Here is a 12890-nt window from a genome sequence, read left to right on the forward strand (position 1 = left end):
CAAAATTGAGAGAGAGAGTCGTGGAACATACAAGCAAGCCCAGTAGTTAGTAGTTACGTTCAACCCTACGCACGCACTGACGTGGGATAGAATCATAGATTTTTTGACACGTATTTTAAGGAAAAGCATCTATGGTTCTGTACATATCGTGGCGGTGTTGTAGGAAGTCAGTTTAGCATTTTTACGAATAACCGGCAGTGGGCCAGGGTAACCTCTTAATTTATTGACGCACCGCCACCGTCCATTTAGTTATTCGAACTTAGGCATGGCTGGTCTTTTTCCATAGAAACATCTTACCAACTTTCCAAATTTTATTAATTTTCTAAAGACTGACGACCTTGGTCGAGAGAATTAATTAGCTATTGACATATATGGCATGTATTTTCTTTAAAGATAAATGGAAAAAAAAAAAAAAAATACAAGATAAAGGAGGGAGAAAACAAAATAGAAAATATGCGCTAAGACCAACGATATTACAAACATTGTCCCACTGAATAATTAAATCTTCAAAGAATACATTTTTAAACTCTTTAAAAATTTATTTAAAAAAATAATAATAATTCGAGAATCGAAAAGATGAGATCTTGGATGGATTGAATTTTTCTTTTAGAAGTTCTTGCATTTCTTTCTAACGAAATACCTCAAATGGAGTGAAGCTCTAAAGAACCTTCTTGGAAGTTTGAAAGCATCGTCAAATAGAAACATTATTCGAAAACACCTATGATAATACCGTGAAAGCAACAATCCACTCTAAACTAGAGAAAATAGGCCCAAACCTCCTTAGCCACGACACAATGAATAAGTGACTAGACGATTCTTCATTTAACAAGCACATACAACAGTCATTTGGACAACAAAATCCCCTTCTTCTCATTTGATTAAGTGTGATGATCTTATTCTACATTGTTGTCCAGACAAAAAAAGCTACTTTGGAAGGCACCTTAGAACCCCACGCAACAAAGTGAGGGAAATAAGTGTCTCCACTCCTATGAAGATCATTATAGAAGTTTTTTACCGAGAATGAACATTTCAAATTAGGAGCCCAGACTCTCAATTTGCATAGGTTTTGTGTATCGATATGTTCAATGGAGCGCTTCTAGCTCACATGAGAAGCTAAAGTGCTTCGAGAGGCACTCCAAAGCCTTGGGACCTACTTTAAGATTCTAGTTAGGGTTGCAACTTTGATAGGTTGGAAGTAAACTCAGGTCAACCCAAGTAACAAAGCCCTTGGCCTGAGCTTAACATAATCCGAACATTGAACCTAAGCTTATTAATCCAAGATCAACCGAGCTTGAGCTTTTAAACTCAGGTTAGTCCGAGCTAAGTAATTTTTGGCAAGTTGGGATCGTTGAGTTAGCCTAATTTTACTTTGATCAATAAAAAAAATTTAATATCTTAAAACAAAAAAATAGAACGTTACTAGTGTACTCAACATCATCCCCTAGAATAGATCACAATAATATCTAATAATCCATATATCAAAAAAATACAAAACCAACACTATTCATCCATAAATAGAGTCATCATGGTCTCTACCAAATAATTGTAAGCAAACAATGAGCACAACCAACGGCAAGAAAAAAAAAAACCAACCATTAAATAGAATCACATCATGAAAAGAAAGATAGTCTAGAGAGAGAAAAGGAAATAAAACGAAGAGGGGGGAATGGGTAGAACTCTTCTTCCATAGTTGTAAGCTATTACTCTTGGTTTCTATTTTAATTTCTTCTTTTTTTCCTCTCTCCCTCCCTCTTTCTCTCTTTAAACTTATGTAAAAGTTGATTTTTTTATATACTATTGATAAGTTGGGGCTAAAGGCCCCCTCCTTTTACAAAAATTATCAAGAATAATTACATGTACATAGTAACATATGTCCACCAAAAGATTGAAATAGGAAGTAAAACATATATATATATATATAATAATTGTTTTTCATTACTAGATGGGTATGGAGCAAGAAGTAATTAATTTTTTAAATAAATAAAAATATTTATATATTATTTTGTAGCCTCAGGTTTGGGTTGAGCTGAGTGGCCCAAACCCTTAGCCTGAATTAACGTCAAGTTGAATTATTCTAGCCCAAGCTCAACTAATTTTCTACATAATTTGGCTCAGGCTCGCCTATCCATCGTGTTTAGTCTAGGCCAACCCATTCAAGTTGCAACCCTAATTCTAACTATGGGGAGAAGTTATATTCAATTTTTTTTTATGATATAGCACGGGAAATAGAATTCTTGTTGAATTATTTAGATAAATATTATTAAAAAAATTAATTACATTTATGTTTCACGAATTTAAAAGGGCATTTTCTTTTTTGTTCAAATCCTAATAGTTGTCTAAAATGACCCTAGCTTCCATTGTTGTCGCATAGTCATTCATCGGGACTTTGTCGTCAATGTTGTCTTCAACGGGGTTCAAGCATTCAATGTTGTCTTCAAAGGGGTTCAAGCTTTTATTCTTGCTCCACGATAAGTTTCAGGTATTTAACTCTTTTTTTTATTTTTTTTATTTTTTTCTTTTTTTTCTAAAGAGCACAACAAACCGTTTGGATGTTGTCAGGTTTTTTTTTTTTTTTTTTTATCTTTTATTTTCTAAAAAAATGCATGTTTAATTTTGCTCATTTTTATTATTTTTTTCCTTTTATGACAGAACACTTCAAAGGTGTTGATTTGCAGAAGATCCTGTCACCTCAGCAAGGTTTTGACATAGTGTTCAGTTTGATTTTATTTTAACGCAATTAAATTATTTTAAATCAAAGTTGTGGGATTTATTTAGGGGGAAACAAGCAAAATATCTTGGTCATTTTTGATAATTCAGAATTAAAAAAATAAGTTTTAGAGCTTAATATTGCTGTAAGAAGACTAAAAACAGGTACTTTAATTTGCATAAAAGAGTATTATTGTATTTTTTCGTAATAATCCAAGAATCACAAAATAAGTTGGAAAGCATAATATGGCCTAAGATGACAAAAAATAATAATTGGTGCTTTAATTTGTATAGAAGAACATTCTAGTCATATTTTCAGAATCCAAAATGATTCCCAAGCACCAATCACGTCTAACAACAATTATCCAACATGAATATCTAAACCACGATAGTTCCCCATCTCCTTCGAATAATACTCCCGCCTCATCTCTCACTAAAAGTAGAATCTCTGAGTTGATCTATATATTCCAATGACTTGTCCTATATTCTGAAAATCTTGGTCGAATTTGTTTAATTTTGGTTTAATCGATTGGGTTTTGCAGATTTGATATAAAATAAGAAATAATATGGAGTTCTAATCTAACATTTTCCATTTTCAAAAACTCCATAAATAATCATGTGTGGGATGATTTTCATTATTGAGTATTTTATTCTAAGGTTTGAGAAAGAAATAGAGATACATGTACAAGGGTTCCAAGCATGGCGGAGCCAGGTTTTTATGTCAGTGGTGGCTAAGTACTAACTATGGTTGAGCGAAAATCTCAATTTTCTTTTATGATAATATTGGGTTCATCACTACAAATAATGGTTGACCAATGAATAATAATGATGGTTGTATCCTCGATAAATTCTTCTAGATTTTCCTAAAATTCGTCCTCATCGACTTGAAAAAAAATCATAGATTTTTAACAAGTTGAATCTTATAATTTAATACCAATTTAATCACAAAATCACAGATTTTTAACATATTAAACCTTAAAATATGAAGAATAATTAGTTATTTAAAGACCACCAATATGGAGGTGGACCAAGTAGAAACATGGATGTTTAATGCAAATTTTTATAATTCATATTCTATTTATTTTTTTAAATATTTATTTTATAGTTACACTTGTATTGATTTTATAAATTAAAAAATATATATATATTGAAAATATTTAACAAACGAAGCAAGGATCTGGGAACATTTGAATGGCTTGGGACGCAAGCATTCTTACGTGGACCCCACTAATTGACAAATCCTTCTGCACTAAGACGAACGTAATCAATTTGGCAACTGTGGTGGTGGGTCCATTAAATCAGCCAAGGATATGGAAAATAAGACCCAAAACTGATGATCCTCCATAGACTGCTTTGCTTTTGTTAGTTTAACAGGAGTACTATATTTTTATGTAAAGCTGTGATAATTGGGCTCCCCACGTGGCATACTCAAAATAATCTCCTGACGTGGCATAAAATAAAATCATTGATTATATGCTTCGGGATACACATCTGCACAAAATTTGTACAGTTTTGTCACATCAGGTGGGGGATTCAGTAAATCATCAACGGAAACGGATCGGATGTAACACATATCCAACAGTTGAAAGAATGCCACATCAGCCATACATTTAGATCCCCACACTTAATATATTGGATGTTCGATAATTGTTTATTTTCAAAAATATGAATTTAAAAGAAAAAAATTGTTTTTTGATTTTTTTATTAAATCAGATTTAAATCATGATCACAGGAGGCTGAGATGTTTATTTTTTTTTTCTCAAGATGACTCTTTCTCATCCGTTGGATCTACACTACAGGGAGTTACAGAACCGTATGCTACAGTGAATCCACATTCTTATGAAAATTTGATTTTGTTTAAAGTCAACTAGTCAGAGTGAATTAAACCATGTGAAACATATTTGAGGTTAATTAAAATTTTTGAGTCATTAAGTCAACGGTTGAGGTGGACCACATTTTCTATCTTAAATTTTTTTTTATTTTCTTATTTTAGCAGTGGCAGCATCTCTCCATTATCGTCAGCCAGATGTCTCTTTCAGTTTGATCTGAAAATCTAAGCATCTAAAAATTAGGACAGTAAAATTTTCCTCCCTATAATGTTGTCTACTAAACTACTCCCCTTAAGGACATTACGTGGATCGTTTGACTAAGTAATTTCATTTAATTAGGGGTAGGCCGCCTAACAATCAATTCAAGATGAATGACATACGAAGTAATTGTTGTAGTCTGTGACTCATATTGAGTGGAATACGTATATAGAGAAAGTAAACTGATGTTGAGTGGAACGATGACATCTGTCTTTTGGGATGTGATTTACTATTTTATTACTAGGGACGATTAATAGGTTGGGGGTACGAGGACAACGTGAGGACAGTATGATACAGAGGTATTATTGAAATTTTCTAATACCTATTGTACTACTAGGGTTTACAATAAATTTATATGATATAATCTCTATTTTGATATATAGTGAAATCTGTGTGTTCTTATTTTTTTTATTTTTTTATTATTCATCATAAATATTGCACATAACACAACAATGATGGTATTGGTCAAAATGTACCATGTATCACGATTTGATATGTGTCATCTTGTGATTCGCATAGAATAAAGATGGGATTAATCCAAAAAAAAAAAAAAAAAAAATTCTCTTGAGATGGGATATGATCCTTATCAGGATATATCATTCCCCATAAACCATCCATCGGGATGATCTATCTTTCTTGTCAAGACAACGGTCCAAGAATACAACCCACCCCCGCCTTGCGCCTAAAATTAATAATAATAATTCATGGGTTCATAAGATCTTTGGATTGACTATGGGAGACATGCAATAGAAGAAAATTGTTAATTATAGTTGAATGGAGATAAAATTATAAATGGCAAGGAAAGATGGATCAATAAAAGGTGATTGATTTCTGTAATTATAATTGGATTCTAATTTAGACATACAAATCTCTTTGATAGGTACCACACGTTGGTTGACAAAAAGTCATATAACATATTTCGAACACGATACATTGTTGATATTAAGATCTCGACAATTACAATAGAATCATTCTACAATCATCATCAATGCCTTATCTCAAATTTAGGAGTCTCTTAAAATGTAACTCATTTTTTTATTTTTTTTCAAATATTGGAACTATATGTGTTTATAAAAAAAATTGACCTATTGCAGCGGAGTTTAATATCCGCTGCTATTTGTATTATACTGTATTTGTTAAAAATTCGACCTATTGCAGCGGATATTAATATCCGTCGCTAAAGGTACTACCTGCAACAGCAGAATACATTATCCGCTGCTATAGTTAGCGACGGTGGAAACTGCGACGGATCTTTGATTCCGCTGCTCATCGCCGCAATAGCTTTTACCGGCGGATAAATTACCTTGTAGCGACGGAAAAATCCGTCGCTGTAGATCAAAAATGTTGTAGTGTACTAAGATGTAATAAAATTACTACATAGACTACCTATTTGAGGTAATTTATATTTATTAAAAATTATACAATAATGTTAATTATTTATCAAAAATATTATGAAATAAAAATAGGAGAACTTGACCCAACCTGGAAGCTGGTGGGACCAAGTTCAATTATAATTAAAATGAAAACGTAAGCTTCTTAGGAAACCTCTTTAAAGGAAATATAAGACTTTTATGTCCATATACAGTAGCGTTGACCGGCAACAAACAACGTAACGAAGCCACCCATCTCTACGGAGACAAGAAGCCTTTTGAGGCTCATGTGTGAAAATCCTTCATCAAGTAGTTGACTTTTGGATAATAAAAGTCCTTAAATTGTTGTTGACTTGGAAGAATATTTTTCCAATTATTTCATCATTTCATTTTATTATTTGTTACATTAATCTATTGAAATATATTATCATGAAACAACAACATATCGATTTTTTATTGTTATTTTAAGTACAATTTTTTCCTCTTTTTCTTTGAGTAAGATTTCTTTTTTTAAGAATTTAGAATTATTACTTTGGCCAAGTCAAGATCTATACATACATTTTAAAAATAAAAGAAAAAAAGGAATTAATATGACACGTCCCATTATACACAAAATTAAACCACCTGATATAAGATCAAGACTCAAATTGGGTAGAAGTTTCCTTCGTAATAAAAAATAATAAAAAAATGTCAAGAAGTAATTTTAATTTTAAATTGTTGTCTCTTCTTTGACTTCTCTAAAACATAAATATCTTCATATATGAACATTTACATGTCAAACACACACATCATCATGAAAATATCTGAATAGACGAGATCCTAAACAAAGTAAGATTCACACAAACAGAAATTCAACAAGAAAGACCAGTGCAACAAAGGGTCGTGATAGATTTTTAAAACTAAAAATCTACAACAACAACAACAATAAGATGAACTAAAATCTTGGTAGGCGAGGCATAAATCTAAGTAGTTAAGATTTTGGCATCCAAAGAATTGCACATAGACAAGAAGGCAGAGTTAAAAATATACCTACCACACAAAGTTTATTATACAAGAAAAAGGATGGAGATTCAAATATAAAATATTCTCTAAATGTAATGTCGTATGATTACAATAATACAATATTATTCACTTTAGATCAAAATCCTCACAATTTTTAAACACATTGTATCATATAAGATTTAATTTATCTTTATAGCTCAAGCTCTCAACGTTTCCACGTCTAACGTGGGATAAATCACTTTACTTTCCGTCATTTTATCTTGCAATTTGACGGTTCCCCTTCAACTCATTGGTCTCTACAGTCATTTTCACGACTAGCTAGTGGCACATCAATGAGACTGGACACCAAATTGAGTCAAAACTTTGTATAATTGAAAATTGATTTGGACAAAAGAGTGAAATTAATTAGTATCGCAGAGCAATGGGATGTGAGGATCAATAAGTGGAAAAAATCAAAATAATAGAAGTGAAGACATAGCCTCAATAAAAGATAAACTAATAATAATAATAATTAGACTGAAATGACTTGGTCGCAAGCAATGAAAAAAAAAAAGACCCTAGACGTTTTATTAAAGTGAGAAGAAGTAAAAAAAAAAAGTAACAAGAATTAAAATAATAAAAATAAATACAAATACACTTGAACCAGTAAAAGATCATACAAAACTGAACTGAACAGCAGAATTGATTTAGACAACCCCCACAACCTATTCAGATAAGACTTTGATGATGAAGATTGATAAAGTGACAGAATAAAATTAAAAATCATAAATAAAAATAATAAAAATAGATATAAATACACTTGAATTAGTATAAGATGACACTTATATAAATACACTTGAAGTAGTCTTCCCCGAGATTAGTTGTGGTGCGCGCAAGTTGGCCCGAACACTCGATTAACCAAAAAAAAAAATAATAATAAAGACTAATAACGAGCACATTTGCCTATTTCTACCATTTAGTGCATACATTCAAGTTAAATAAATACACATCAAAAATTGGATTTTGTATCGAGATACACTTTGAAAATTGCCTATTTTCCAAAACGAGTCGTGCTAGGGTGACACAGAATTTACTGCGATTCTCACAATTCTGACGTGAACATGCATACATAATCGAAAATAAATTTTACTCGTATTACAAGGAAACACATCTATGATTATGTGCAGCTCCCACGACAGATTTGTGAGAATCGCATTAAATTTTTTTTGTCATTTCAATATTTTACGAAACATTATTTTTCTTTCATAAAAATACCTTTAGAAGCCAATTTTCAAAGTGTATTTATTGTACTTTAACATGTGGCCTAAGGGCACACATTAACAAGACGACCCGTAACATTTCATGGATAACTTTGAACTTAATTGTTAAATTTAAAATTAATTATAATTTAATCGCTTAGAAATCACCAATCAATCCTACTTTTAGTGCCAATAAGTCTGACAAGGAGTGGGCCAACACTTATAAAACTCAATTCACCAGAGTGATTATGACACGTGGCATTAATGATGCAATTATCCTTTTCGAGAGGTAACCCTCATTTATATACTTTGAATAAAATAAATAAAAAACTGTTCAAAAAATTCGAAAGTCAATCGGTCTCTGTATTTTTCTACTCTTTCAATAAAAGACAAAAACAGTGAAGATGAAGAAAAAAAAAAAAAAAAGGAGAGAATGTCGTTAAAACTGGAGAACATCGAATAAATTTCTCGTCGTAGCTCCTCTCTCTCTCTGTCTCTCTCTCTCGCTGTCTCTCTTAAACAGTTGGACGAAGAAGAAGAAGAAAAGCCATGTTGTTCTTGTAAAAATTTTAGAATTTGAAGGAGAAGAAGCTCGATATGGGGAATTGTTGGAGAACTCCAGTTATTAATCCAAGCCCATGCACCGATGGAACTTCAAGAAAAGGTATTCGAAAATAACCAAAAAAAGATTGAATTTCTCAGTTCTTCTCTAATGATTTTTCATTTCTGCCATGGAAATCTATCATTTTGCATTTTGTATCAAAGAAACTCTTTAATTCTCATTATTTGACTTGGGTTTCTTTCCTCTTGTAATCTACTGAAAATTCTCCCTCTAAGAAAAGATTCTATAAGAAAAAAGAATGAATTTTTCTCAGATTCCTATTTGCTATAAAAATCAATCATTCTGGATTCTGGAACAAAATAATTAAATTCTCATAAAACCTATATTTTTATTTCTAATAACGAAGGGAAAGAATCACTCAATTTCAATTATCTCACACAAAATCCCCTGTTTTAACTTAATTCCTGTATTTGTTTTTGAATTACACACATACAGAGACATCTAAGATCAGTAACAGAGGCATCATAGTTTCCAGTCGCACCGAGAGCTCTCAAAATAGTCAGAATCACGTGGAGACGTGTACGGAAGGACATATCTTGCCAACCCCAAACTTGAAAATCTACAATTTTGGAGAATTGAAGATTGCGACGAGGAATTTCAGACCAGATACTGTGTTGGGAGAGGGAGGTTTCGGGAGAGTCTTCAAAGGTTGGGTAGATGAGAAGTCTTACGCCCCATCCAAGGTTGGTGTTGGAATAATCGTCGCTGTCAAGAAATTGAATCCTGAGAGCTTGCAAGGGTCGAAAGAATGGCAGGTTTTTATTTCAATTCATCTCTCTCTCTCCCTCTCTGTTTTTTTTTTTATTTTTCTGTTAGAATTGTCCACATTTTGGTTTTTAAACTCGGTATCTAGTCTCATCTCGTTCAGCTCCTTCGGTAGCGAGTCGTTTTGGACGAGTTTTTTCATAGGTTTGAGAAATGTCGTGGGACAAATAAAAAAATTAAACGTGACTCATAAATCTTAATAAAAAAATAACTTTGTGAGTTGGTCTCATTCAATTCCGATACCGAGTTAACTCAGGCGATATGTCTCGGTCTTGGACGGATTTAAAAATCATGGACTCCGCATCGCCTGCTTACTATTGAGAGGTGCAATGTATAAAGTGGGGTTAACCCTCTGTTTTGTAAGGATGGGTTAGGCCATGGGTTTTAATATAGTGTTAGAGCCGGTGACCTCAGGGATGGGTAGGATAATCTCCAGCCCTGACATTTGGATAGAAAGTACGGATTTTTACTTTTAAAAAATGAATTCAAACAGATTTTTTTAATTTTTAATTTTCAAAAGTCAAAAAAATTATTCCAAATTGGTGAGTGGGTTTGGGACAGATTTTGTTGAGCCCTAAAGAGACTTTTCTAACCTAAGTCGGCTAAGCCCAAGTTGGACCCTAAAGGGATCCTGCTGCGTCGGCTTGGATTGATTTCAAATTTTATGCAAAATAATAATAATTATAATTATAATAATAAATGAGAGTTACTATTGCCACATCACACCAACTGTGTGCAATTCTTTGGTGATTTACATAGAAATTGGTGTGGCATTAGTAAAAAGTTTGTGTGACAATAGTAGCTCTCTATTAAATTCATGCACTTTTCAAAGGCCTTTAGAGAAATTTGATATTGCTTTTCATCAAAATAGTGGTTCAATCTCTTTCCTAATCGAACTTTGTTAGACCCTATTTTGATCCGAATTTAATGGATTGTAAAATTTTGAGCTCATAGGGTATTTAATATTTTATGAGTTTGGTTGGGCTAACCTGTTAGTGGTTCAATGATCCCAATTGACAGCCCTACCAAGCTAGGGAAACGGATACCTAGTTGACATGCCAATCTATAGAAAATTCAATAATAATTTGGTATAGTGTTGATGATCTAGAGGGTTTTTAATATTTTATGTATTTATTTGCCGTGCAGTCGGAGGTGAATTTCTTAGGGAGGCTTTCTCATCCAAACCTTGTAAAGCTCATAGGGTCTTGCTGGGAGGATAAAGAGTACTTACTCGTTTACGAATACATGCAAAGAGGAAGTTTGGAAAGTCACTTATTTCGAAGTAAGAATCACGTTGACACCTGTGTAGACAGACACATATGCACACACACACACACATGCACGCACAAACCATATTGTTAGTTATACAACATTATTTATTGTGCAGAGGGTTCAGTCCAACCTCTTTCATGGAGCACACGACTCAAGATAGCCATAGGTGCAGCTCGAGGCCTAGCATTCTTGCACACATCCGAAAAGAAAATTATCTATAGGGACTTCAAGTCGTCCAATATCTTACTCGACGAGGTAAATTTACTAAATCATCACAGAATTTGATATTAAAAGAAAAAAGTGTGTTTAATGCAATTAAATGTGCTTGTATTTTCTTTCTTTTGTAGTATTTTAATGCAAAACTATCGGATTTTGGTTTGGCAAAAGATGGCCCATTGCCTGGTGACACACATGTGACAACACGTGTAAAGGGCACATATGGGTATGCAGCTCCTGAATATATTGCTACAGGTAAAAAAATATCCTGGCTCCTCTTCTGATCCTGTACTACATAGCCATTCAACAGTCACCCCCGCCTAGCGGTTTGATGTACAAGGGCCCGAATCGTGTATTTCAAATCAACAAGTAAAGTTGCTCACATGTCACGGTTGTGCTCATTGGAATAACCATGACACAATTTCCAGGCCCCTGACACATGAACGTGTGGATCTACACAACAAAATTAGTTAGGGCTGTCAATGGGTGGGTTCGGACTTGGTTGAGTCCTAACCCAAACCTAAAGAGGTAGTTCCCTACTGAACATAGGTCCACTGAGCTCAAATCCAATCCCAATGGGCCACAGTTAGGCTGATCGGATTTAATTTTTGATTTAATGCGTTTGAGTCGTCTGACTTGGTCTGCATGCCTACAAAAGAAGAGTTAAAAATACTTGATAATGAATGAATAACAAATGTGCCCAAACTGAATAGGTCATTTATATGTGAAGAGCGATGTATATGGTTTTGGAGTAGTGTTGCTGGAGATGCTAACAGGCGAACGAGCAATCGACACAAACCGCCCAAGTGGGCACCATAATTTGGTGGAGTGGTTAAAGCCATCTCTATCAGAGCGAAGAAAGCTTTCTAATATAATAGATCCACGGCTCGATGGTCAGTATCCTGTCAAAGGAGCAGTACAAGCAGCTCAACTCACTCTCAAATGCCTAGGGACGGATCCAAGAAGCCGTCCATCGATGAAAGAAGTTGTGGAAGCTTTGGAACGGTTGCATGCCATCAAGGAAAAGTCCAAGGAATCCCAAAACGACTCCATTAGCCATCATCGTCACAGCCAACAAAATGGGCACCAACGTTCCCCGCTTCGTTCAAGGCAAGGCACAGGAGCCCGAGCCTATTAAGTTCCACCCAAAGCAAATCAACTTCTCTTGGTATCCCATTTTTATTTTTCATGATCATATTGTTATTTACATATTTTGTGATTTATGAAAAGATACTTTTATATCATCTCTTGGGTTGTCTAAATTTGTGGCCGTGGTCCAACTAACCATTTGAATGCAACCTATGTACCTCATATTGTTAATCTTTCTTCTTATTCTGGAGTAAAACTATTTTTATTTGAATTTTTCATTGTCGTAACTTTTAATCATGTTCGAATTAGATGTTTAATTTGAAAGCGGTTCTTTGTTCATATGTATTATTAATATGATAATATCAATGTGGATGTAAAAAATATAATACATTCAGAAACTTGATTTTTGATGTGCTGGTGGGTACAAATTTCTTTTCTTCAGCTATTAGATCAGACTTTTTCTCCTCATGACTTGTGTTCGATCCCCTGCCCTATGGGCCATACTATCACACTCAGGCGATTA

The 12890-nt window shown here is 33.5% G+C and overlaps 1 protein-coding gene across 1 annotated transcript; it reads left to right on the forward strand.

Moving 5' to 3' along the window:
• The first annotated feature begins 8857 nt into the window (after positions 1-8857).
• Positions 8858-12638, forward strand: LOC147408571 (putative serine/threonine-protein kinase PBL11). Its single transcript, XM_086419696.1, has 6 exons — positions 8858-9067; positions 9461-9780; positions 10937-11072; positions 11178-11317; positions 11410-11533; positions 11992-12638. The coding sequence occupies exons 1-6, from the start codon at positions 9001-9003 to the stop codon at positions 12414-12416; spliced, it is 1212 nt and encodes a 403-aa protein (XP_086275822.1). The 5' UTR covers positions 8858-9000; the 3' UTR covers positions 12417-12638.
• The last annotated feature ends 252 nt before the right edge of the window (positions 12639-12890 follow it).

The sequence above is a fragment of the Akebia trifoliata genome, chromosome 2 (assembly GCF_017979445.1).
Source record: "Akebia trifoliata isolate Shusen 1 chromosome 2, ASM1797944v1, whole genome shotgun sequence".
NCBI lineage: Eukaryota > Viridiplantae > Streptophyta > Magnoliopsida > Ranunculales > Lardizabalaceae > Akebia > Akebia trifoliata.